This window comes from Geotrypetes seraphini, chromosome 2 (assembly GCF_902459505.1).
Source record: "Geotrypetes seraphini chromosome 2, aGeoSer1.1, whole genome shotgun sequence".
Classification (NCBI taxonomy): Eukaryota; Metazoa; Chordata; class Amphibia; order Gymnophiona; family Dermophiidae; genus Geotrypetes; species Geotrypetes seraphini.
Genome location: NC_047085.1, coordinates 139,815,049 through 139,842,354, shown reverse-complemented (window position 1 = coordinate 139,842,354; position 27,306 = coordinate 139,815,049). Strand labels below are relative to the sequence as shown.

The 27,306-nt window shown below is 44.5% G+C and overlaps 2 protein-coding genes across 2 annotated transcripts in view; one reads left to right on the top strand and one right to left on the bottom strand.

The window, feature by feature from the left end:
- The window catches only part of LOC117355387 (ankyrin repeat domain-containing protein 29-like), a 119,195-nt gene extending 110,988 nt beyond the window's left edge, over positions 1–8,207 (bottom strand). Inside the window, exon 1 of the mRNA XM_033933872.1 lies at positions 7,764–8,207. The gene's annotated coding sequence lies outside the window, so the exon portion shown is untranslated. The remainder of the gene's footprint in view (positions 1–7,763) is intronic.
- A 221-nt stretch (positions 8,208–8,428) lies between these two features.
- Positions 8,429–27,306, top strand: part of LAMA3 (laminin subunit alpha 3) — a 509,154-nt gene continuing 490,276 nt past the window's right edge. Inside the window, exon 1 of the mRNA XM_033933874.1 lies at positions 8,429–8,896. Within this exon, the coding sequence (XP_033789765.1) occupies positions 8,651–8,896 (246 nt within the window). The 5' untranslated portion in view covers positions 8,429–8,650. The remainder of the gene's footprint in view (positions 8,897–27,306) is intronic.

Genomic DNA, 27,306 nt, shown 5'->3' with positions numbered 1-27,306 from the left:
TTACAGCCTGAATGTGAATTCATTGTTGCACTGCTTCTCTCAGCAGTTAGCAATCCATCCTTAACTGAGTTAAAAATTAAGTCAGTTGTCCACAAGGGATACGCTTCTATTGTTTGTAGGAATGAATAGGAACCCTTAACGGAAAAAGAAAACAATTTTATGGCACATACTGTAGACATTTTGCAGTACAAATGGAACATAGTGTAACTCATTAACAGAACTCCTGCTAAAGTCAATTCAAATGCAATGAAACTTGTTTGTAGCCCTATATACCAAGGGATTTCTTGTCCACACAAAATAAAGATTAATCGAGTTGCCCTCGACTACTGTGTGCAATTTTGGTCACCGCATCTCAAAAAAGATATAGCGGAATTAGAAAAGGTACAGAGAAGAGCGATGAAAATGATAAAAGGGATGGGATGATTCCTTATGATGAAAGCTAAAGTGGCTAGGGCTCTTCAGCCTGGAGAAGAAAGTTCAGGGGAGATATGATAGAGGTCTATAAAATACTAAGGGCTAGATTCACTAAGCAAACCGATAATGTACCGATTGGTTTGCAAACCGATTTTCCTCCGACCTGATTCACTAACCTCTCCTCCGATCCGTGCATGCAAATGAGGGGAAATGGCATGCAAAGTAGGAAGGACATGATTCACCAAACATTTTTCTGGCACACTGATTGGCTGGCCTATCCAAAAACGAGCGACTGGTGAGGACCAGTCGCTTGTGCAAAAACCCTGCTCCCAGCCCTGATTCTCCTGCCTTTGTGCCGCCCTTCTTAGCCCCGATTGTCCTGCCATCGTGCCACCCTGCTTAGCCCCGATTCTCCTGCCTTCGTGCCGCCCTGCTTAGCCTTGACTCTCCTGCCTTTGCAGCCTACTCTCCTGCTCTGCCTCCCTTCCCTGTGGTTTTAACCCACTTTAAACCCGTGGGTTAAAACCATGGGCTCGTGAGTAAAAAAGTAGAGAAAAAAAAGTAAAAAGTAAAATTAAAAAATCCTGGACAAAAAATGCATGTGCAGACCATCTGGCATTAAGGTCTAGAGCATACGGCAATTTAGCGCACACTATTCCACGCATTAAGGCCCTTACGCACCTTAGTAAAAGGAGCCCATAATCTACATTGGGCTTTGACAGTATTTTTAATACCACCTTTGTGTGGCCGTTCTATAAAGTTAAAAAGCCCATTGGCCTTCTGAACCCCCCTCCTACTGGGAGACTTCTGATCCCTGGTAGCATAGTATGCCTGATGCACCCTTCCTTGATAAAGGCCTAAAATGTTCCAAAGACCCCCCTCCCTCAAATTACTCTGTAGGTTGACCCCTCCAGGATCACAACTCATCTCAATTGATCATGTTTTTATGTTTAAAGCACTCAACCCATTTTTCTGGGACTACATGTTGGCTGGTGAAATAACACCCATCAAAGAAATATCTCTCTCTCCTTCCTGAGAGCATGTCTCTCTCTTTCTGTTTCCTCCTTCCATTTTTCTGATCCAGCAAGAGGGCATGATATAGAGCAGTGGTTCCCAACCCTGTCCTGGAGGACCACCAGCCAGTCAGGTTTTCATGATAGCCCTAATGAATATGCATGAAAGAGATTTGCATGTAATGAAGATGATAGGAATGCAGATCTGCCCCATGCATTTTCATTAGGGCTATCCCAAAAACCCGACTGGCTGTTGGTCCTCCAGGACAGGGTTGGGGACCACTGATATAGAGGATATCGCATCACATGTAGAACAGTTCTCTGACTGGATGATCTGGGCACACAAAGACTTGCTGGTATAGGTAGGATAGGAGTGTGATGGGAGCAGGGGCAGTTCCCACATGCTTCTGCCCAGATGGTTGTCTCTTTCAAAATGACCTCTAGTGGTAGTCTCACAATACTATCACTATGGGCTCCTTTTACTAAGCTGCGTTAGGGCTTTAACACGTGGAACAGCGCGCGCTACATTGCCGCATGCGCTAAACCTTAACGCCAGCATTGAGCTGGCGTTAGTTCTAGAAGCAGCACGTGGTAATTCCTTGCGTGCGCTAAAAATGCTAGCACACCTTAGTAAAAGGAGCCCTATGAGTAACTGCTAAAACAGAGCTCGTCCCAAAAGTACATTTTGTGCAAAAAAAATTCCTGAGTTTGGTCATTTTCCTCATTCCAAGCATTTTGCACTATTTCTTGTACAATGTACACTTATGCAAAGCCATTTGGTATGTAAGCATAAGGCCCATAATTTAGCTGGCCAAAAAAGTATTTGCTGATTATCCCAATTAAAGCAGTCCCAGTCTTCAGTTTAACTCCTGCCAATCCTACCTTGCTTCAAGTAGTTATTTCTGTTTGTTCTTCATAAGTCCTTCCACCTACCCTTCAGGCAAGGAAAACTGCTTAACCAGCTGTGGAAAGATAGTTGGGTGGAGACTAGAAGCTGCCTTTCAGGTGCACATTTGTCTCCAGATATAGTAATATGAAAATTCCCTCACCCACTCTATGTGTTGTTTTCTTAATTTAACTTCTAAGATTCCTCAGTTCTTAATGAAATGCTGTCCCTCCTTCAACTATAGTTCCTGCTTTAGACCTCGCCTATCATAGCTTTGCCATGTCAACTCAGAGACTCTTGCTTGTATGCTGTGTGTCTTCTCCAGAGTTACTAAAACTCAGTTGTTCGTTGATGCCTATATGTAGAGGTTGCATTAATTTTCATATGTTTCAGTTCTTGAAAACTTTATTATGCAAGCTGTTTGTTATTGCTTGTATGTAGGTTGCAGAAAATAATGTATGTTGTATGTCACAGGTGTCAAAGTCCCTCCTCGAGGGCCGCAATCCAGTCAGGTTTGCAGGATTTCCCCAATGAATATGCATGAGATCTGTTTGCATGTACTGCTTTCATTGTATGCTAATAGATCTCATGCATATTCATTGGGGAAATCCTAAAAAACAGACTGGATTGCAGCCCTCGAGGAGGGACTTTGACACCCCTGTTGTATGTGGACCAGATAGTTGAAAGTCATTTAATTTTATGAATGTTTGCTGCTTGGAAACCACTTAGAACTTAGGTGGTATACAATTTTTTTAAATAAAATAAATACCCAAGGTCCAGGAGAAACACTTTTTGGATAGTCCTGGTTTTGAACTTACATCTCAAAGCAACATGCTATTTGTGGTCCCTGATTCTGCCCACTGAAATCATTGCCACCGCTTTCATAATGCAACAGAGATGGAGTTATCAGAAATCCAGGAGTGGCTTAAAATCTCTGTGTTGGAACTGGGTAACTTGGCACCTCTGCTTCCCTAGCTGTTTTATCAAGACTGCAAGCTCCAGGAAGCCGCGACTGGCTTTAAAAAAAAATGTGTCTATACAAGTGCTGCATGCATCTTGCAGTGTAATGCTATACAAATAATACAAGATTCCCTTTATACTGGAGTAGGTTAATACATCGTACCAACAGGACTTCTGCTAATAATTGTCATCAATATATGTAATTCTAAATGCTCATAAGCTCTCAGACGCCTGCACTGATTAATCAAAGAATTTTTAAATCAGTTTAAGCAGGGACATGGTATCTTTCATCGAGCTTTACTAATGCTTTAAAGTGCTAAATGCTTTGTGCAAAAAACTTATAATAAAGTGCTTAATATTTAGTGAAACCATAGAGCTTGATGCCCAGCACCTATCTTTTTATTCGTTGCCGGTGTATCTGCTTAATAAACGTAGCTCCTTATGGCCTATGGCCCTACGGGACCCGTTTCGCCTTCTTGACGGCTTCTTCAGGGGTCTAGATTAAGGTGAACAGCTTGGCTTTATAACCGAAACTGTACCAAAGAATTAGTGTACGGATGAATCTCATTCTAGTTATGTTGGCTGTTCTAGAAGCGATGTTGTGTGTTGAATATTGTTGTAATATCATTTATGTTATTAAAAGATTAAAAAAACCTTTTACTGTCAACACCATTGTAAAGGAATGTCTGCTTCGGGGAAACTGGGTGCGACATTAGTCACCTCTTCCCAGAGATGGTCACATATATCACAGCTAAAGTCCCCAGAAACCAAAAATGAAGTTTTAACGAATTATGTTAGAAAACAATCTGTAGTTAACAACCCCAAACCCATCCTTTTTATGTGAAATTTTTTTTAAAAGGTACAGAAGTTTGTAAATGTAACTTTTCAGACTGCTTATGACATTGAAAAAGAAGAAAAAAGCAGCTTTCCTCAACGTTTTGGATCCGCTTCTTTAATCACCTTTTCCCCTCGGTGTCATATATTGTCTTTAGAGAGAGATATGTGGGCTATACAAAGACTGGTAGGCCAAGGAACATCTTGAAGTGCCTCCCTTTTAAAGACCTGAAGTTGTCACCCCAAGGAAATATCACATTAAGCCATGTTCTAAAATGTAATTTTAGTAGAACTCTTCAAGACGTCCCATAGAATACAACTTGATTCAATATTATCTTCACAATGTGTTAGAGAATTCGCAATACTAGCACACTTAAAAATGTTAAATAGATCTGAGTAGCTTGAACAGATCATTTTCTATAGCAAAAGATACAAAAAATTAGTTTAAATAATAGCAAGAAAAGTAAATCCTTTAAGTACCCCAAGTAACAGTCAAGAACTATTCTAACTTTTATTCCATATTAAAAAAGGGTATCTGGGTGTTTCTTAAAGTTTAAATGCAATTCAAGACTGTCTATAAAGGTTATGAGGCATATGATACAAAGCTGCCTAGGTTTTAGGTAGATAATAAAGATTCTAGTCCACAGAGCCCAAACCAGTGAGAGCAATACGCAAAGTAATTTCTGCTGGGTAGAACAGTAATGTATCTACAGAAACAGGCTCCCCCCACCATGTACTATTTGGAGCCAATTCTACTTGTGGGGAAAAATGCTATATGCATGTTTTATTTGTAATTAGCTTTGGTTTAAAGCAGAATAGAAATTTTTTAAATAACTAGGCCCCCCCCTTTTACTAAACCGCGATAGCAGTCACTAGCATAGGGAGGGTGGGAGGTGCCTGGGGCTGTGACCCCCTCACCCTCTTCTCCCCCCCCCGCCATGTGCATGCCCCTTCCCTTCACCTGTTTAGCATCCCCGGTGCGAGCAGCATCTCCAACTTGCTGCCCACAGCCAGCGTCAGCTCTCTCTCTCTGATGTCACTCCTAGTCATGGGACCCAGAAGTAACATCAGAGGGGAGCGCTGAGACAGGCATGAGCTGCTGCTCAAGCCAGCATAGAGCTAGGGGCACGGTGATGGCGCGCGCATGCGGTGGGGGAGGAGTGGAGAGGAAAAGAGGTGCTGGCCCCCCCCACCAAGACGGTGCCCAGGGTGGTCTATCCCCCCTGCCCCACCCCCTTACTACGCTACTGATATCAGCCCCTTGGTCTTTTAAGACATATACAAAATCACCTTTCCTTATGTTCTTTTCAAGAACTTTCTCTATCATACTGTTTACCACAGTCTCAATATTTTAATTGGTGGGGCCTTACACAGACTATTAAAAAAAGGTCCATCTCTCTAGTGAAACAATCCTTTCCTATGTTCCTTCAGGGATCTCAAAGTTCCTCCTTGAGGGCCACAATCCAGTTGGGTTTTCAGGATTTCCCCAATGAATATGCACTGAAAGCAGTGCATACACATAGATCTCATATATATATTCATTGGGGAAATCCTGAAAACCCGACTGGATTGCGGCCCTTAAGAAGGGACTTTGAGACCCCTGTAATCTAATCTAAGCAGAGTGTGTGAGCATAGCTCATACGTTTTACTGACCCAACTCAACTGTCAAACAAATTAAACTATCAAAAATTAACCCTCCCCCTTTTACTAAACTGCGATAACGGTTATTAGCGCAGGGAGCTGTGTTGAATGCTCCATGCTGCTCCCAACTCTCATAGAGTTCCTTCCTACTCATCTCCTCCATGTTTTTGTCCTGATTGTTCATCTTCCTGTCGTCGTCCCCCGTGGCCCTTCTCCCTCTTATTATTTCATAACCTGCTATTAGGAGGAGGACTAACTGTCACAGCCCAGGACAGAGCTCTACTACTACCTGCTTCCAAGTGAGGAGTATCTTAGAGCAGTGTTCTTCAACCACCGGCTCGTGGACTGGTGCCGGTCCGCAGAAATTTCCTGCCGGTCCACAGGGCCAGCACGTGCATTGGACCCCAGACAGTGCTCATCAGCCGCTGGTCCACGTTGCGATTGATGTGGCGTTGTCTTTGGACTGGCTACCTCTTCCTCGGTGCTGCAGTGCACAAAGCTGTGGGCAGAGGCTCCTACATGCGTCCTGTGCCTAAACCGGAGGCCTTCTCTCTGATGTCACGATGTCAGAGGGAAGGCTTCCAGATGAGGCGTGGGACATGCGAGGAGCCGCTACCCATGGCTTTATGCACTACAGCACTGAGGAAGAGGGAGCCGGCCCAAATACACCACCAGGGGGTGGCATAAAACAGCCAGACAGGAGGAGCAGGCCAGAAGGCAAGGCACAGCATGGAGGAAGGGAGACAACAACTGTAGGAGGAATGATTTTACTTATGAATTTAGTGATTTATTTACATCTGCTGTCTGTTCAGGAAAAAATGCATTTGTTTCTTTTCCTCTGGGGTTGTACTGCATGCAGGGTCTTGCACCTTAGGGTTTATTTGTATATATTAGTACTTTTAGTTTTTGGTCCTGTATTTGCATGGGGTTATCTGTGTTCTGGTAGGAATGAATATTGAGAAGCATACGGTGTGCTTTGTGTAGTTTAATTTTGTGGTTAACCATTATGTGATGTTAATACGATTATAGTGTGTGTGTGTGTATATATGAATAATGAATGGAAAAAATGGTGTTACAATTAGTACTATTATGGGGGCGGGGTCTGGGGCAGAGATTGGGTGGAGAAGGGCAGGATCTGGACCACGACTTAGCCCAGTGTTCAACTGCTGGTCCACAAAATAATTATTTTATTTCCACCGGTCAATAGGTGTCAATAGGTTGAAGAACACTGTCCTAGAGGTTGTAATAACAGGCTGAAAACCAGGACTTAAATCCCTCTCACTCAGCTTGTGACCCTGAGCAAATCAAATAACTATTCATTATCTCAGGTACAACCATAGAATGCAACTCCTCTAGGGACAAGGACATAGCTACTGTGCCTGAATGTCACTCACCTTAATAATAATAATAATTTTATTTCTTATATACCGCTGTACCGTGAAGTTCTAAGCGGTTTACAGTAGAAACAGAAGAAATGTAATAAGTAAGATTAATTAAGATGAAGAGAGAGTACTTAGAGTTCCCTGACTGTCCCAAAGGCTCACATTCTTGCTAAAAGTTGCTACAGAAAAAGAGTGAGCTAAATCCAAATTAAAAGTAACAATAATAATAAAAAAAATCAGCTCCAGCCACTTCATGCAGGTTGGATGAGAATAGGGCTATCATTAGGCCCAGAGAACATCACACTTCTAACAAACTACAGTCTCCCTCCACTACTGCACCACATCACATGGCCTGGCCAGAATTATATGTAGTGTTCAGGGCTAAAAACAAAACCCCACAGCTTGCAGTTAATGTTTCTTGCCCTGTCCCAAGCACTACAAACATTCAGTGACAGGAAGCAGGGCTTCTCTGAACAGGCAAATAAACATAGCAACAAAAAAAATAATCAAATCCTCCAAAATACGAGGAATTAATTAGCTTTAAAAAAAAAAAGTTGTGCTAGTTCAAGTTATAAACTTAAAAATGTTACATTACTTTCCAAAAACAAGAGAACATCTTTATTTCCTAGTTACCTAAGCCTTTTGGAGCTTCCAGAACTTAAACTTTAAGCCAGTCTTTGACAGCGCACGTTCTATCTCAGCTTTGTAAGGAGAGAGATCAAATCGTCTTCATCCACGCTGCTTTTCATCATGTATTTGCTGATCTTTTCGGCTCTTATCTGCGAGAGATGGACGGGGCGGGGATAGGATTTCTGTGACAGGAGCTAATAGTGGTTTTACCTCTCCAGTGAAGGTCACTGACCCACATTCTTTTTTAAAAATCCATAATGCCCCCTCTAAAGGTTCCACACGGGCTCTCTCTCAAGAAGGAACCCGGTAAAACTAGGATTTGCAGGATTCTCAGGATCTCCAGGATGTAGGGGCAGATCGCCTTTAGAATGACAGGGGGGACAAATTTATCCCCGTCCCCGCGCGTTCTTTTCCTCTCCCTGCCCCCGTTCCTGCAAGCTCTATCCTCATCTGCACAAGCCTCAAACACTTTAAAACCCGTAAGTGTTCGAGGCTTGCGCGGTTAAGGCAGAGCTTATGGGGCAGGGACGGGCAAACGGAGTTCCTGCGGGGACGGGGATTAAATGTGTCCCACACACACACAGAGTACAGGAAAGAAGAGTTCCCCCCCCCTCCCTCCCACTCGGGCTGCTGCTCTGTCCTCGCATCACTCCTGACACAGACACACCTCGGAGACTTCCTGCAAGCTGGCTGCTCGCCAGGGCACTTTTCCCCATCCCTCTCTGGAGAGGGCGGGAAGGTGCAGCAGGAGCCTCCGGCGCGGCCCGGGCTCGGTGTTGCCTGGCGCTAGGCTCTTCTCAGTCCCGGGTTTCCCCCCCCCCTCCCCCGATCCTTCCTTCCCAGCCCCGCAGGATCAATCCACGAGGGAGAGAGCTCGACATCTGCGTGGGATGAGCCACGGGGCCCCTCTTCCCGGGCTGCTCCTCTGCCTGGCGTTGGCTGCCGGCGCCAGGGGCTTTGTGGCAGGCAGTGACTTCAGCCTGCACCCGCCCTACTTCAACCTGGCGGCGGGAGCGCGGATCCGGGCCACGGCCACGTGCGGCCAGGACCTGGAGGAGCAGCCGCAGCCTAGGCGGGACCTCTACTGCAAGCTGGTGGGAGGACCTGCTGCCCCCAGCTCCGGCCACACGATCCAGGTAGGACGGGAGGGGGCTACCATAGCCTAGGAACAAGCCACAGCACCCTACACAGAGCTCAGGGCTATAAATCGCGCACCCCCCCCCCCCCCGGACTCTGCCAGAAATATACATAGTGCTCAAGGGATACAACACCCCACTCCCATATCCCAGAGGTGAAGTTCCCGGCACTGTTACCAGCATTAGAAATACCTCTTCGGTAACAGAGGGCAGAACTTTTCTGAACCTCCTCAGGCTATATAAATAAACACAGCCCTAAAAATAAGAGGATTTCCTGGGTGCCAGCTCTGGGGGGCACTTGAGCAACCCCAATATTGAGCAAACTCTTTAAATTCCTTTGGAGGGGTGATTCCCGTTGGGTTCAGCGGGCCTGATCGTTTTGGAAAAGTTGGCTCCTATGGAGAGCTTCGTTAACGTTTTTGGTTTTTAAGTGCTAGTACAAGTTGAAAATGTAAAGATGTTTTTGGAAATCAAACCAACAAGAAAGGAATCATTTTAAATGGAGGCTGTTAAAGCTTGCTACTGTAACTCCAGCCTCAAACTCTCTGATTGCTCTTACCTTGGCTCGGCAAGGGTTAACGGTAATAAGTAATACATCTAAACACAGTAAGCTATTGCTGAATGAACCAACTCAGATAATAAGAATTTTATGCAGTCAACTACATATGTTATTTTAGTAATCTTTCAGACCAGTTAACCAGAATTAAAAAAAAAAATCCTTTTTATTGTAAGCATATTCCAAAATGATCAAACACAGTCCTCTAATCTGCAAACTTGGATACATAAGAAAGACATTCTTTCCAGTTCTGGTTTTGAACTAATTTCTTTAATCAGTGCTGCACTTGTAATCTTTCATTCAAATTTCCACTCAAATGCTGCAGGTTTCATAATACAGTACTTCAGGATAGGGTTGCCAGAAATCCAGGACTGGCTTGAAATCTTTCTGCTGGAACTGAGTAACTTGCAATGTAAATATAAGAAACAAGTATTGTGACTCTTATCATGAATGAATAAGTAGTGCTGCATTAACTCTGGTAGTCAATCTCTATTAGAATGTTCTGAAAAAGAAAAAACCCCCACACATTATTTAATCTTGGTGGGGTAGGTATATTTCTGTGCATAGCTCTCAAGTTTTCTAGGCACTTACGTAACAAGGAGGCCTTAACAGTGCCATTCTTTTTATGTTCATGTGTTATATCACTGGGTGCTGGGTTAATTACTACTATAATTCAGTATGTGTTCATCTCCCACTGCCCCCCAGCTGCGCTGGCTGCTTGCTTGTCTCTTGTTCAGTCCTGTGGTCTCTACTGTATATAAACTATTATTATTATTAAAACATATCTGTTCTTGAAGTATTTCTTTCCCAGTCCTGTGTAAAGACCCCTCCTCACCTCCCCAGAGGAAAGAGGGAGGGGTTTTGCTAACTTCTATAGCAGTGGACTGCATAAGAACATAAGCAGTGCCTCCGCCGGGTCAGACCATAGGTCCATCCTGCCCAGCAGTCCACTCCCGCGGCGGCCCAAACAGGTCACGACCTGTCTGAATAACCAGAAGGGGCCCCCTTGCCACCTTGGTTTCCCATTGAAGTCCTATCTTCCCATCGATGTCCTAACCCTCCGGTCTTGCACATTCACGACTTGGTTGGGTTTCCATACTTATTACCTGGTTAGCTTTCTATACTTGTATTACATCCCAGCACCTCTCTCAGTATCCCACGATCCCTTTATCCCTCAGGAATCCGTCCAATCCCTGTTTGAATCCCTGTACTGTATTCTGCCTGATCACTTCCTCCGGTAGCGCATTCCAAGTGTCCACGACCCTTTGGGTGAAAAAAAACTTCCTTGCATTTGTTTTGAACCTATCTCCCTTCAGTTTCTCCGAATGCCCCCTCGTACCTGTTGTCCCCTTCAGTCTGAAGAATCTGTCCCTATCCACCCTCTCTATGCCCCTCATGATCTTGAAGGTCTCTATCATATCTCCCCTGAGCCTCCTCTTTTCCAGAGAGAAGAGCCCCAGCCTATCCAACCTCTCGGCGTATGGGCAGTGTTCCAGCCCTTTTACCAGTTTCGTTGCTCTCCTTTGGACTCTCTCAAGTACCGCCATGTCCTTCTTGAGGTGTGGCGACCAATACTGAACGCAGTATTCCAGATGTGGACGCACCATCGCTCGATACAATGGCATGATGACTTCCCGCGTCCTGGTTGTTATGCCCCTCTTTATGATGCCCAGCATCCTGTTGGCTTTTTTCGAGGCTGCTGCGCACTGCGCAGATGGCTTCAGTGATGCATCCACCAGCACACCCAAGTCTCTCTCTAGACTGCTGTCTCCCAGCAATGCCCCCCCCCCAATTTGTAGTTGAACAACGGGTTCTTTTTCCCTATATGCATGACCTTGCATTTTTCCACATTAAAGCGCATTTGCCATTTGTTTGCCCATTTCCAGCTTGTCCAGGTCCCTTTGCAGGTCCTCACACTCCTCCCTGGATCTAACTCTGCCGCACAGTTTGGTATCGTCTGCAAATTTTATAACCTCGCACTTTGCCTCCTTTTCCAGGTCATTGATAAATATGTTGAAGAGTAACGGCCCCAGCACCGATCCCTGTGGTACACCGCTCGTGACTCCCCGCCAGTCAGAATATTGTCCCTTTACTCTGACCCTCTGCAGTCTACCCGACAACCAGTGCTTAATCCATCTGTGCACATCCCCTCCCACCCCGTGGTTCCACAGCTTCCTAAGCAGCCTTTCATGTGGCACCTTGTCGAAAGCCTTTTGAAAATCGAGGTAAATGATGTCTATGGGTTCCCCATTGTCCACCCGACTGCTTATTCCCTCAAAGAAGCACTTACATATACACTTCTCCCTCCGTATTCGCTGTGATAGGGGATTAACAGAACCACAAATACAGAAAAACCTCAAATAACTTTTTCATATGTTATTCGCTGTTTTCTATTAAAAAACCATCGTGAATATGGTGAAACCGCAAATAGCATGGTGGGAGACCTGGCCTGTTCCTGAAGGAGAGGCAAAACACGGTGGAGAACATAAGAATATAAGCCGTGCCTCTGTTGGGTCAGACCTGAGGTCCATCATGCCCAGCAGTCCGCTCACGTGGCGGCCCATCAGGTCCAGGACCTGTATAGTAGCCCTCTATCTAAACCCTTCTATTCCCTTTTCCTTCAGAAAATTGTCCAATCTCTTCTTGAACTCCCATGCCGTACCCTGTCCTATCACTCCCTCTGAAAGTGCTGGGAATCAGTGATTTTCTCTGTAAACGCTTGGAATCAGCGATTTCTCTATGCAAGCTGATGTAATTTGGGGGGAGGAGCCAGCAAGCTAAAAACTGTGAATAATTGAAACTGCAAATGCTGAAACCGCGAATACGGAGGGAGAAGTGTATTACAAATGCTTTCTCTGCCGTTGGCTCTGGCAGAATATTTAATCACAATCAAGAGTATTTTTCTGTTTATTCAGCTTCCATTCAGACTCACAATGGCTGTACTGATGTGAGTTAAGGAAGGAAAAATCATTTCAAAATTTTAAGAGACATCTAAAATCACATTTTTTTTCAAATGGCTCTCCCGAATTGAATAATGGAATGGGGACCGCAATCTGCCTTAATTTGTATTAATTTGTACTGATTTGTGTTGATTTGGATTTATTTATTTCATATAACAGTTTTAGTGGCTATGTTTTAGAAATGTTAATTTATTTGATGCTCTCAAGTTCTGCCAGTGACGGATCTGTGAAGTGTGCTATGCCAGGAGTTGTATTAAGACCTGCACTAAAATATGACTGTTTGTTATCAGGCCGCTTCAGAAACTTTTCTATCTCTTAAATTTGGTTTTTATTTTTTTTATTTTTTATCTTCTTTCATTATTTCTATTTCTTTGATCTTGGAAATGTATTATATGTTGTTATTACATATTTTTAGTTTATCAGGTACTTTAGCTAGATTGTGAGCCTTCGGGACAGATAGGGTAGTTTTTCTCAAGTACCTAATTTCATTTTAGTATGATACTTTGTAAACCGCCTAGGTTAGTAAAATGCAGGAGTGGTATATCAAATCTTTTTAATTTTTTAATTTTTAATTCTTTATTGATTTTCAAAACTTCAATAGTGCAATAAACAGATATATAATATACAATCTAATATAATAAAGCCCTAAGCGCGCATGCTCACTCCCACCCGCGTGCTCCCGTTTTCCGTGCGCTGTAGGGACCCGCAGGTAGGAGTGCGCATGTGCACGCCCACACTCGCGGCAGCAGAAAGAAGAGGCCGTACAGCGCTGCGTCTCCCACGGCTTCGGAGTGTGAACTGGCCAGGGCGACGTCAGCAGCTGGAAGGGAGAGGAGCTGCTCTCCTCCCCTCCCCCAACTGACTTTAATTCCTGGCTCCCAGGCTTCTCTGGCTGGGCCCGTGTAAAAAAGCTCAAAACTCCCAGAGCTCGCTGCGGGTCCTGAAACCTTCCAATTCAAGCAGCGTCTGCAGCACTCTACACACGCTGCTTCGAGGCCTTCTACTGCCCTGATTTGCTGGGCAGTAAAAGGCCCCGAAGCAGCGTGTGTAGAGTGCTGCAGATGCTGCTGGAATCGGAAGGTTTGTCGGGACCGCGGAAAGGGAAGGGAAGGGGGAGCGGTAAGGGACTAAGGGAGCTGGCCAGACTGCGGGAAGGGAAAGGGGGGGTAGAGAAAATGCTGCTGCTGCACAGGGACCGGGATGGAGTGGTGGGAGAGAAATGCTGCTGCATAGGAGGCAGGGAGAGAGACAGATAGATAGAAAGAAAAGAAGAAAGACACAGGGGCAGGGAGAGACACAGGGAGAGACAAATAGACAAAGGGGCCAGGGAGAGAGACAAACAGCGGGAGGGAGAGAGAGACAGAAATAAAGACACACAGACATATATTCTAGCACCCGCTAATATAACGGACTAAAATACTAGTAGATCAATAAAAGCACATTCAGCTTACAAATATACATAACCAACCATTTCTCCCACCCACCCATTGATAATTCCATAAAACACAAAACATAGATCTTCCCAATATCCTTACTCTATTCACATTAATAATATCTTCCCAGCCTCCCAACCCCAAGCGTGTAAGTATTCAAAGGCCAAAATTAGGACAGAAATCAAGCCCTCCCCTCCCACCTTTCCCTGGATGTGTACGAAAATAAACAATACTAATTCATAATCAAATCCCTACTTTAGTAAAGTAATATAAGATGTCAACGGGCCCCAAACCAATTTAAAGAAATTACTGTGCCCCAAACTATCGGTATTCATCTTTTCAAATCTATAGCTGGAGCACAGATTTGCCCACCAGAAAGGAAAATTTAAACAGTCGTAATTCTTCCAGTTACGGGAAATCATCTGCATGGCTATCCCGTTCATGATAAAGAAAAAACCCCATTTATATTGATCCATAGGGGCTTAACATGTAATAATGTTCCACAAATGACCGCCTCATACGTTAATGGAATTGATGATTCCAATATGTTGTTAATCTTACTCCATATTGACCTCCAAAGTTAAGTATCAAAGGACAATAGAACAACAGATGGTCCAGTGTCCCAATGTCTAGATCAGTGTTCTTCAGCCTTTTTACACCTATGGACCGGCAGAAATAAAATAATTATTTTGTGGACCGGCATCGGTCTGCAGACCGGCAGTTGAAGAACACTGGGCTAAGTCGTGGGCCAGACCCTGCCCATCTCTACCCAATCTCCACCCCAGACCCTGCCCCCATAGTCCTAATTGTAACACTATTTTTTTCCATTCATTTTTCATATATACACACAATATAATCTTATTAACAACGCATTGATCGCACCGCGGACCGGCAGTTGAAGAACACAGTTTTGGGCCTGATGCACATGCCGGTCCTGTGGACCGGCAGGAAATTTCTGTGGACCGCCACCGGTCCATGGACCGGTGGTTGAAGAACACTGGTCTAGATAACAGTGCCAGCATCTATTAGATTTAGAACTGTCTAACCTGTGTAACCTAACCGGGGTCCAAAAAGATCTATGCAATAAGAAAAACCAGGTTTGTCTCATAGATTCTGACGCTGTACATCTCAATCTCCAATATCAAATCTTAAAAAAACATCTCGTGCATGGCTGAGGAGAGTTTGGTTACCTCTTTCTCTATCCCCAACAAAAGGTACAAGAATTCAAAAGCCTTGTTCTATGTCTCAGCAAGTGCACCTGAACACTTGAAAACTCTGATCTGCCCACAGGAAGAAGGCTAATAAGCTCTTGGCAAGAGTATCATCCAAAGTGGCTTTGGTTTACCCTTTCAATTAACCATGAGAATGGTAGACATACAGGGAGGTTTAGTGAGCAGTGATAAGGTGTTAAAAACAAGAGTTGCTGGAAGATGGAGATTATTAATTAAGTCCAAAAGGAAAGAACTGCTTGGGGGAAGAGGGGGTGTGCCTGTACACTGGAAAAATCAGTCATTGGTTTAATCTTCCCTCAGAGAGAGAAAGAGAGAATGATTACTGTGGATGGACAGCCTAGATGAGTCATGTGTCTATGTTTCTACCATGTTTCCCTGAAAATAAGACGGTGTCTTATATTAATTTTGGGTCCAAAAATACACTAGGGCTTACTTTTGGGGGTGCCTTATTTATTTATTTATTTTTTATATATAATATTTCTTTATTGGGCAAAGACAACAAAACACGGTACAACGCAAAACATAGACATATCTGTGATACCAAAACACAGACACATCTGGAATACCCACAAATGCAGGTGAGCATAAGTCCACACAAGCCCAATACAGTGTTTTACAAAAACCCCCAACAACCCCCCATCAAGGACCCCACCCAGCCCATCCCCCCCATCCCCCCCTTCCCCAACCCAAACCCGTATGGTGTACAAACATTCCAAAGGAGAAAAAAGAAAAAGACAAAGAAAAGAAGAAAGATACAGAAGGAAAGATACCGTGGCAAAAGTCAGATCATACATTGCGCCAGAGGAAGCAGCATACGATCCCCCACACAGCATCAGAACAACCCAAAAGATTAGCAATTCAGCAGCATACTCCTCTCCTTATGTGAAAGGGACAACCAGTACCCCTCCCATACATCCTGAAATTTAGTCCACCTGCCCTCATCACGGGTCCCCACCATCCTACGCTCCACAAGCGCTAAATCATAAAGGGACAATTGCCACTGGGAAAAAGAGAGTGCATGTGAAACCCGCCAGGATATCAGAATGGCCTTCTTAGCCAGGAGGAGAGCCTTGAACACCAATAATTTCTGCCCACCAGAACAGCTGGAAAGAGCCTCTCCAGCATAGAAAAGAGCAATATCCGGGGTACACGCAGGCAATGAAAGAGATAGGGAGGACAGGAAAGCCCACACTCGCCTCCAAAAAGCCTGTATCAGAGGGCAAGTCCAGAACATATATCCCAGGGTAGCTGGACTCGCAGGGCATTTAGGACAGCGCGCATGCTCCGCAAAGCCAGCACGATAAGCCCTCTGAGGAGAGATAAACATTCTCTGAAGGAATTTATAATCCTGTTCCCTGTGGAGCATATTACAGGAAAGAGTACGCAAGAAAACAAAACAATGAGAAAGTAATGGGGACGCGATAGTGCAACCCAAGTCAGCGCTCCATGCCCCAGCCAGCAAATCAGCCCGCTCAGTCGACAACGGCATCCGCAGCGCAGTAACATAATAACGTAGGCGCGGAGCTGGATCCTCCCACAATGCCAGACTCTGTCCCAGGCTCTTCGCCACCGAAGCACGCAGAAAGGTTCCTCCAAGACTAAGCACATAATGGCGAAGTTGCATATAGCTAAAGGCATCCACTCGGTCTAACCCATATAATGACGCCAATCCAGTAGTGCAGAGAGGAGCCCCGCGATCATCAAGAACATCTCCCACCCTGCGGATCCCCCGTGCATGCCAAAGCCGAAAATTTCGATTATCACTGCCCGGGCTAAACTGGAGATTCCCCACAAAGGGTAACATAGGAGAAACCCCATAATTAACCCCCAGATGTTTACAAAGCAATTTCCAGATGAGTCTCATATAAGCCCAGACCACATGCCCTCGCTGAAAAGGGTCTAACTGGGCCGAGGGTGCATGCAACAGAAACAATCCCGAAACCGGAGACAAAAAATCCCTTTCCACCGAAAAAGTCAAAAAGGAGGAACTCTCCAGACACCAATCTCGAACTAATCTCATACCACACGCCAAATTGTATGCTCGAAGGTCTAACAGACCGAAACCCCCCTGCGCCTCCGGTAACATCAAGACACGCAAGGGCAGTCAAGGTCTCCGCCCCCGCCACAGAAAAAGCCTCAGGGCACGATATAATTCCTCCAGGTCCGCACGGCGCAGCCAGATTGGTAAAGTCTGCAACAGATATAGCCACCGAGGTACTACCATCATATTATATAAAAAGATGCGGCCCGCCATAGAAACCAGCAGAGCACCCCACAGGCGGAGGCTCTCAATAGACCGCCTAAGCATGGGCCTGACATTAATCTCATAAAGGCGCGATAAAGAGGAAGGTATGAAGACACCCAGATATTTCACCTGTAGAGAGGCCTCTTTCAAGGGGAAGTCAGACCAGAGGTGAGAAATATGTAAGTGGAGAGGCAGTGCCTCAGATTTGGACACATTAAGTTTAAGGCCCGAGAGCTCCCCAAAGTTACTAAACAATTCCAACAAGAGAGAGAGATGCGAGACTGGATCCGTAAGCAGAACCATGATATCATCCGCGAAAGCCATGCATCGCAGGGAGGAACCTCCGACCTCCACACCCGCAAGCAGGGGATGTGTACGAATACGCAGTAATAGGGGTTCCAAAAATAAAATATAAAGCAAGGGGGACAAAGGGCAACCCTGCCTAGTGCCCCGTTGTAGAGAAAAGACCGGAGAGGCCTTCCCATTGACCAGCACAGCAGCCTCAGGACTAGAATACAAGGCACGGAGAGCCCCCAGAAAGAACCCATCCACCCCATATCGGTGTAACAACGGGAAAAGAAAGGCCCACTCAACCCGATCAAAGGCCTTTTCGGAATCAAAACTAATAGCCAGGGCCGGCTGCTTCCTAGAAACACAATGGGCCAAGGCAATCAAGAGCTTACGAACATTGTGACCCGCCTGTCGCCCCTGCACAAAGCCCACTTGGTCCACCCCTACCAACGAAGGAACCAACGGGGCCAACTGATTTGCCAAAATCCAGGCCAATATTTTCAAGTCAACGTTAATGAGCGAAATAGGGCGATAAGACTCCACCAAAAGAGGGTCCTTACCTGGTTTAGGCAGGACCGTAATCAGCGCCCGATTGGACCCAGCAGGAAAATGTCCCCCTTCCACAGAATGCTGGAAGTATCTTCTCAGCGGATCAGCCACATAACCCTGCAAAAGACGATAGAACTCCCCACTATAGCCGTCCGGACCCGGAGATTTACAAAGGGGGAGATTCTTAATAACCCCTAAGACCTCCTCCCGAGTGATAGGGGAGGCCAGGCTCGCGCTGTCCGTCTCTGAGAGTCGAGGTAAGGGGAGAGAGTCTAGATAAACCTGAATCGGAACATCCCTATCCACCACCTCCGCTGAATAAAGAGAACTATAAAAGGAGACAAAAAGCCGTTCCAGATGAGATTGAGCTGTAACCAACCGCCCCCCAGAGTCCTTAAGAGAGGTAATGGAGGAGGATCCCCTCCGCGCCCTAGTCAACTGAGCCAACATTCTGCCCAGCTTGTTGCCAAAACGGTGCAATCTATACTTGTAATAAAAAAGAGATTTTTGGGCACGTTCATGTAAAAGGGCATGGAGCGCTGACTGTGCCACCTGAAAATCCCGCTTATGAGACCCCGTGGGGGAATGAAGGGCCAAGATCTTGGCTGCCATTAGTTTCTTCCTGCGAGCACAATAGGCCAACACAGCCCCACGAAGCACCGCCTTTGCGGCCTCCCAGAAAAGACCCCCCTCATCCACATGCCCACCATTAAACTCTACGTACTCCTGCCACTGCTGCTCGAGGTACACTTTAAAATCAGGGTCAGAATACAAGGCCACCGGAAACCGCCATCGCCCCCCTCCACCCTGGGTGTCCCCCGCCAGACTCACATCCATCCACACCGGAGTGTGATCTGAAATGACCAGCGCACCTATCTCGGAGTTATGGACCGCATAAAAGTATGAACGGGAAAGAAAAATAAAATCAATTCTAGATGAGGAATCATGTGCTCTAGATGTATGCGTGAAATCCTTTTCACCAGGATGCAATGTTCTCCAGACATCCACCAAATCTAAAGCATTCATCCACACATGTAGCCCATTATCTGACCTTCCCGACGAACGTAAGGCCCCCCTAGTAGAATCCAGGACAGGATCCAAAATAGAATTAAAGTCCCCCAGAAAGATCATGGGGACCCCCGGCGTCTGTGATAAAGACATTATAACCCCCAAAAGCTTCTTATAAAAAGCCCTTTGAGCACTATTAGGAGCATACACTGATATCAAAATAACTGGACGCTGAGACAACATACCCCGAACTATTACATAATGACCCTCCGGGTCGGAAATGACTCCCGACTGTACAAAGGGCACCGATTTATGAATCAACAAGGCCACCCCGGCCTTCGCCTTAGGAGAAGAGGCAGAGTAACACTGGCCCACCCAGGACCGTCTCAGTTTGCCATGTTCCCTTTCATTAAGCTTGGTCTCCTGCAACCCCACAATGTCCGCCTGGTGTCGGGCTAGGTGTTGTAGAATCTTAGTCCTCTTAATAGGGGAATTAATGCCCGACACATTCCATGTCACACAGCGCACTCCCCGTTTAGGTGACATCCCACACAATGACCAAGTAGACCCTCTGAGCAAAAAAGGAGTAAACCGTTGCCAGGAGTCCCAGCCCTCCCCCCAGCAACCAAACAACCAACCATCTAACATCCACATCCATTCCACCACCACACGGATTCTACCCCTCCCCCCTCCCCCTCCCCTCACCACCCCATCCCAACCCCCCTCCCGCCCTGACCCCCCCATACTCCAAATACCACCTCTCCAGAGAAGGGACCCAAAAGACCCAAGCCCCCCCTCCCCAACCTCCCACACAGCAAGCCCGCACCCATTAGTAGAATAATAATAAGAAAGAAAATGAAAGAAAGAAAAACCACAATATCAGTAAGTGAAAAACTAATAGTAATATGAGCAATAATGCTAAGAATATTATGAATAAACAGAAACAGGGGCCAGCAAAACTACAACCCCCAACAGAGGTATTATCATATAACAGAGCCACAATCAGCAAACCCGGCACCCTCCAACAGGAGGGCATACTTAACACATGGCACAGAGCAAAATATCAGAATGCACTTAAGGCTGACGAGGCCCCCAAACAGGGACCTGCTCCAGCACAATAAGGAAAATAGGAAAGAGCAATCCGAGGCGTCTCTTCATGCAGGTAGTCCTCCCGCCGCAGAGACCCTCTCACAAGCAGAGTGGAAACCACCAAGAAATGTCATCTCTCTTCAAGTGCTGGGCGCTAGATCAGGAAACCAAAGGTATACTTGCGCCCGTGCTGCCTCACAGTTATCGAACAGGAATGGTTGGCCATTATGCAGCACCCGAAGCTTAGCTGGAAACTGAAGCGTGAATCGCATCTTTTTCTCCGATAGAAGCTTGCAGACGGAGGAAAAGCTCCTACGAAGGGAAGCCACTGGAGCAGAGTAGTCCTGGAACAACAAGACACGCTGATTTTGAAACCGAAGATCCTGTTTGTGTCTATAATTTTTCAGCAGCAGATCTTTCAGAGCAAAATTAAGAATCCGGATGATCACCACACGTGGCCTGGCCGCGCCATCCTGCTTCCTGCCTAGACGGTGTGCACGCTCAATACGCAAGGGGCCCAGACCATGTGCCACAAGCAGCTCCGCCGCCAGCCATTTTTCCAAGGTAGCCAATAAGTCCGCATCCAGCACCGATTCTGGGATGCCCACTAGACGGAGGTTGTTCCGCCTGGAGCGATTCTCCAGGTCATCCAGCTTTTCCTCACAATGAGTCATTTTGCTCTGCAGACGTTAAAGCTCCGCCTGAACCGAAACCAGGGTATCCTCCGCGGAGCTGACTCGATGTTCCACTTCCTGCACTCGTCCATTAAATTCTGCAACTGTCGTGGTAAGTGTTGCCAGGGTGTCGTGCACTTTGTCCAGGCGGGTGCCCAAAGCAGCCACCACCGCCTCAGTCAGCCGCGCGAGCATCTCCTCGCTCACAGAGTCTGCCGCCTCAGCCGCACCCGCCATCTTTCCCTCACCACCAGGCCCAGATTTTAGAGTGCCTCGCTCCTTCTTCCCCGATTTAGAGGCCATCTCCGCGCTGCCTTTCTGGACAAACCTGTCCATACGCCGACAGCGACTCAGAGGGTGAGATCGGGCAGGAATGTAGTCGCAGATTTTCGTGCAGGGAGGTTGGACAGGAGAGAAACCGCGGAGCTCAGGGAAAGTGCGTCTCTCCTGCTCTCTGCACGGCCATGCCCCCCCGCCTTATTTTTTTAATGTACAATCATCTCTCCCTTCCACTCCTCCACCCCAATTCTTCCTCTTTCCTTTCTACCCCCCCATGCACAGTAGCTTCCCTCTCCTCTCACCCATCCCTTTGTGCAGCATCTTTCTATCCCTCCCTCCCTCCCATCCCTCTGTGCAGCAGAACCCTATCGACCCTCCCACCATGAGACTAACATACCTCCGCTCCGAGACCTAAAGCAGCAGGGGTGGAGGTTGCTGAATTGACGAGTCTGATTTTTGAGAAAATCAGGCAGCACTAATGTCAAGGATGGAGTCAGGAGTGTCGAGGACATTCGGGAGTCGATCTTAACTTGGGCTTATTTTGGGGGTAAGGCTTATATTAGGAGCATCTTTAAAAATCAAGCTAGGGCTTATTTTCAGGATAGGTCTTATTTTTGGGGAAACAGGGTATGTTTTATTGAGATGGTAAATCTCACTCTTTTGGGTGATATGATATGATAGAGGTCTATAAAATAATGAGTGGAGTGGAAAGCGTAGATGTGAATCGCTTGTTCACTCTTTCCAAAAATACTAGGACTAGGGGACATGCGATGAAGCTACTAAGTAGTAGGTTTAAAACAAACCGGAGAAAATATTTCTTCACTCAACGTGTAATTAAACTATGGAATTCGTTGCAGGAGACTATGGTGAAATCAGTTAGCTTAGCAGGGTTTATAAAAGGTTTAGATAATTTCCTAAAAGAGAAGTCCATAGGCCATTATTGAGATAGCTTGGGGAAATCCACTGTTTATTCCTAGGATAAGCAGAGAATCTGTTTTGCTACTTGGGATCTAGCTAGGTACATGGAACCTGGGCTGGCCACTGTTGGAAACAGGATACTATACTTGATAGACCTTCAGTCTGTCCCAGTATGGCAATTTTTATGTTCTTATGTCAGACCAAGAAGAATGTGTAAAAGCAGAAACAAAGTGAGAGACTTTGCCAGTCTGAGTTGTATAACTTACATAATTTCACAGTGAATTGCATTTATCTTTGCCTAAAATCACTGGTGACTGGTTCAGTGGATTTCCCAGATGGGTGTTTGTCAGTCTAAGGTCTTTAGTTTAGAAGCCCTGGTTACTGCATTTACACATGTAAATATCTTATAGAAAAGACAATTTCAGAAAGACAGGAATTACGTGTGCAAATTTACACTATAAAGGCTGGACTCTCACATTTATGTACACGTTACATGTGGGGAGAGTTTGGTGCAGTGGTTAAAGCTACAGCCTTATCACCTTGAGGTTGTGGGTTCAAACCCACACTGCTTGTAACCCTGGGCAAGTCACTTAATCCTTGCATTGCCCCAGGTACATTAGATAGATTGTGAGCCTGCCAAGACAGATGGGGAAAGATGCTTAAGTACATGAATATATTGATCTAAACTGTTCTGAGCTACCCTAGGAGAACAGTATAGAAAATTGAATAAATAAATATGGAGAATACTGACATTAACACCTGTGTGTGCACAGAAATGCTAATATTTTGCCTCAGCACTACTCTGTAACAGCACCTAAATGGCACAATGGGTAAACACAAAGAAGGCATGCAGAGGGATGGAGCATGGGTGGGGGGGGCTCACTTATGCTTATACTGTATTTTTTTGCTCTATAAGACGCACCTGACCATAAGACGCATCCACCTGTAGAGCAAGAAAAAACAAGAAAAAAAATTCTGAAGCCCCATACATCAGGGAGGTCATTTATTGTATCTAATGGCAGGTATAGGTAGATCCTTGTTGGGACAGGGGGTGGTAGGGCTAATCTATTAGCTGATTTTTTTAAATTTTTTTTATTTATTTATTTTAGAAAACCTGTGGTTTTAAAGGCTTCCTGTCACCATCTGTAGGAGACTGTGGACCTTCTGTCCTTAATCAGGAGAAGGTTTTTGATTCATTTTATAAGGTTACTGAAGACAATGCAGAAACTGATATCACCTTTAACAATGACTCAAATGCTGCAGGAACTGGCTCCTATATTTTTGTTTAATGAATGCTCTGAACATATAGCTTGATGGATTGCAGAATTATTGAATGCATCAGTGTTTCAGAGTGAGATGTCCCTTCTTTTAAAAGAAGCAGGAGTCACTCCTTATAGAAAAGAAGGATTCATGTGAAAATTTCAGACCCCTATCGAATTTTCCTATGATTGCAAAATTGATGGAAAAGGAAGTTGTGACTCAGATTAGTAGTTTCTTGGAAGAGAGAATGATTTATTGGATTTTGGCTTAGCAGCTTTTTTGGAGAGGCTCCCAATGTTGAAAGCATTACTAGAAGAAATTTATTGTTGGAGGGACAAAGAAAAAAAGGTTCTGTTATTCTCTATAAACCTTGAAGTGGCATTGCTCAAACATTGCTGGATAGGTGTAAACAACTTGGATTAGTTGGCTCTGTGGCACAATGGCTTCACTCTTTCATGACTGAGATGAATTATAGAGTCAACAGAGTCTGGTCTTCAAACAAACAGTGTAGTTAAGATGGGAAGGGGGTTCTACAGGATTCCCCTCTATCTCTGTTATTTAAAATATGTCCTCTTAGAGCTTTAGTTGTTGGGTTTTCTTTAATTTTATGCATATACTGATAATAATCATTTTATTTTACTTTTGACTAGAGATTTGGATCATAGCAAGGAATTATCTCTGCCTGCATAGATGGAGTATGTGATTGGTTCCCTAGAAGTGGATTAATTTGGAATGTTAACAAATCAGCAGTACTGTAGCAGTTGATCATTTTATCTTTAGATGTTCAGTGGTCCTGAATTTCCTTTTTCATATTCCAAAACATATTCCTCCAAAGAGGAGTTGCCTTGCTCTTATTTAAGAACTCAAGAACATAAAACTAGCCAAACCTGGGTTAGACCAATGGTCTAGCCTAGTATTCTGTTTCCACAGTGGCCAACCTGGCAAAAACCCAAATAGTAGCAACATTCCGTGCTATCGATCCTAGGGCAAGCAGTGGCTTCCCCTATGTCTGTCTCATGTAACTGTTGGTGTATGCTTATCTTCTAACTACTGATTTTCCAAAGGGGCTTCCTTATTGTCCATATCATACCAGTCCAGATGAGTGGGTTATATACCCCTGCCAATAGATGGAGCCAGAAAAAAAAAAAAAGCTCAAAGCTGATTTCACTCCCCTTATAGGGGGCTGGTGTTAGCTTCTACTTTTAACTGCAAGCATCAGAAATAACTAGGTGAAAGTAGTAAAAACTGGTGAAATTATTATTTTGGTTAAAATGGAAGTGGTTTTTAGTTCAGGCTGGCGTGCTGAATGCTCTGCGCTGCTCCCGATGCTCATAGGAGTATTTAGCGCACCACCAGCGCTACAAACTGCTTTCGCAGTTTTGGAAAAAAAGGGGGGGGGGGTGTTTAGTTACTATACAACACTGGAAACTATGAACATCGGGAGCAGCGCAGAGCATTCAGCGCGGCAGCCTGCACTAAAAATTGCTTCCATGGTTTTGTAAAGGGGAGGGGATAAATAAATACAGTATAACTAGTTACTGAACTTAACTAAAAATTGTATAACTTTTTCTTGAAAAAAAGTACAGGAAACATTTGTTCCTTTTATTTTTACCAAACTACCGTAATCATTTCACCAATTTTTACTACTTTCACCTACTTATTTCTGATGCTCGCCGTTAAAAGTAGAAGTGGAAAAGAGACCTAAATGATGATGCCTCAGTAAACCAATTGAAACAGCAAAACCTGGAACAGGATTCTGCTATTGCAAACCTTGCCAGGCAAACAGTGAGTCGTCTCATTTTATGTTTTACTGTTCAGGAAATACAGACTTTGAGAACCGTGGAGTTACCTGTGTTTTTTGAACTGGTTACTGGTCTCCAGCCAAACAGAATAGTGATGAGTTGGGTCACTTTGAAGTGGAGATGGAACTGAACCTGGTTGTAATTCTTGGTGAACAGACAAATGTCTCTACCACAACAGACTGCTGGACATCCCATGGAAAAGTTTACATTGGGATGACTGTCCACTGGATCGATAAGAGTCTTTAGAGAGGAAGTCTGCTTGTCTGGCCTTAAAACTAAAGGGTTCCCACATATTTGATATTCTTGTATCAGTTCTTGAAGATATTCAAACAGAATTTTCCATCAGATGAAAATTGTTAGAACAACAACAGATAATGATTCCAACCTCGTGAAAGCCTTCTCTGTAATTGGGGTTCTTCTATGTCAAGTGGTCCAGACCTCCCCACTTGACCATCTCAGAAATTCATGACATTTTTTTCAGGGACCTATAATGAAGATATCCACAGTTTTGGGGCATGGTCTCAACTAGGCCCAGAATTAGAGGCCCTTTTATTTGGACCATGTTTTTGTATCCATGGAAGATGTCGAATGGGGACCCTCCTTGAAACTGGACCAGTTGAAATGGAATTACCCAATGATAACGAAGATGAAGATAAAGATGCAAGTGATGACTTAAATACGAGGGGCCACTGAAAAGTTCTCTGCCTAACCATGAAGAGAATGATGTGAAGCTATGAAACTTATGAGTTATTCCACACTTTTCTTGACATTTTTCATTTTGTTTCATATCATTGACCATTCTAATCACTGCATCTTAAAAAATAGCACTTGGAAATAGAATAGAAAAGGACAACCAAAATGATAAAGGGAATGAAATGACCCTCCTATGAGAGAAGCCTGAAGAGATTAGAGCTGTCCAGTTTATAGAAGAGATGGAGAAATTGGATATCGAATTGTTTACTATTTTGAAAAGTTCAAAGTACATACCACAAAGTTATTATGTGTTTTTTTTTTTCAATCAATGCATAGTTAAGCTTTGGAATTCATTACTGAAGAATGGGGGTAAAATCAGTAACCTTAAGTGGCTTAGAAAAGGTTTAGATAAGTTCCTGGAGGAAAGTCCATAGACTATTACTAAGGTATTCTTATGGAAAGCACTGTGTATCCCAGGGGTTAAATAGCATGGAATCTTGGTACTTTTGGGGATCCTGTCAAATACTTGTGACCTGGATTGGCCATTGTTAGAAACAGAATACGTGATATTTGGTCTGATCCAATATAGCAATTCTTATGTTCATAGTATAATCTAACTCAAGTCATTATAAGATCCTATTTTAAACCCCAATAAGAGAGAAAGATAACACTATTGAATAATAAACACATAATAAAAGAATATGATATGATTGAAGTCTCCAAAATCCTGAGTGGAGTAGATCGATTTTTTTACTCCGTCAAAAATTACAAAGACTAAGGGACACTCGAAACTGCAGGGAAATAGTTTTAAAACCAATAGGAGGAAATATTTTTTCACTCAGAAAATAGTTAAGCTCTGGAACGCATTGCCAGAGGTTGTGGTAAGAGTGGATAGCATAGCTTTTGCTTGCCCTGGATCGGTAGCAAGGAATGTCGCTACTCTTTGGGTTTTGGCCAGGTACTAGTGACCTGGATTGGCCACTGTGAGAATGGGCTACTGGGCTTGGTGGAACATTTAGTCTGACCCAGTAAGGCTACTCTTATGTTCTTATCATTTTTATTTTGTGTTCAACAAAAAGATTCAACAATAAGTATGCTTGTGTGAAAAAGTAAGTGAAGTGAATCCTTCATTGAGTGAGCAGCGATAACATCAACTATCTGTAAAGGATTTTGCTCCATTCTTCAGCACAGTGACATTTAAAGATTTCCGTATATAAGCAGCTTGATTCTGACCTTGCCACATTTCATTAAGACAAGACTTTGACTCCATCAATCCAAAACACAAAATCACTTCTATTTGGGCCTTTATATAGAGGGTTTTCTTGAATATTCAGGCCTTAAATGTCATAGAGAGGAATGAACCAAAATTCCTCAAGGGCAATGTGAGAGGCTGATCAATAATTACAGGAAATGATTAGCTG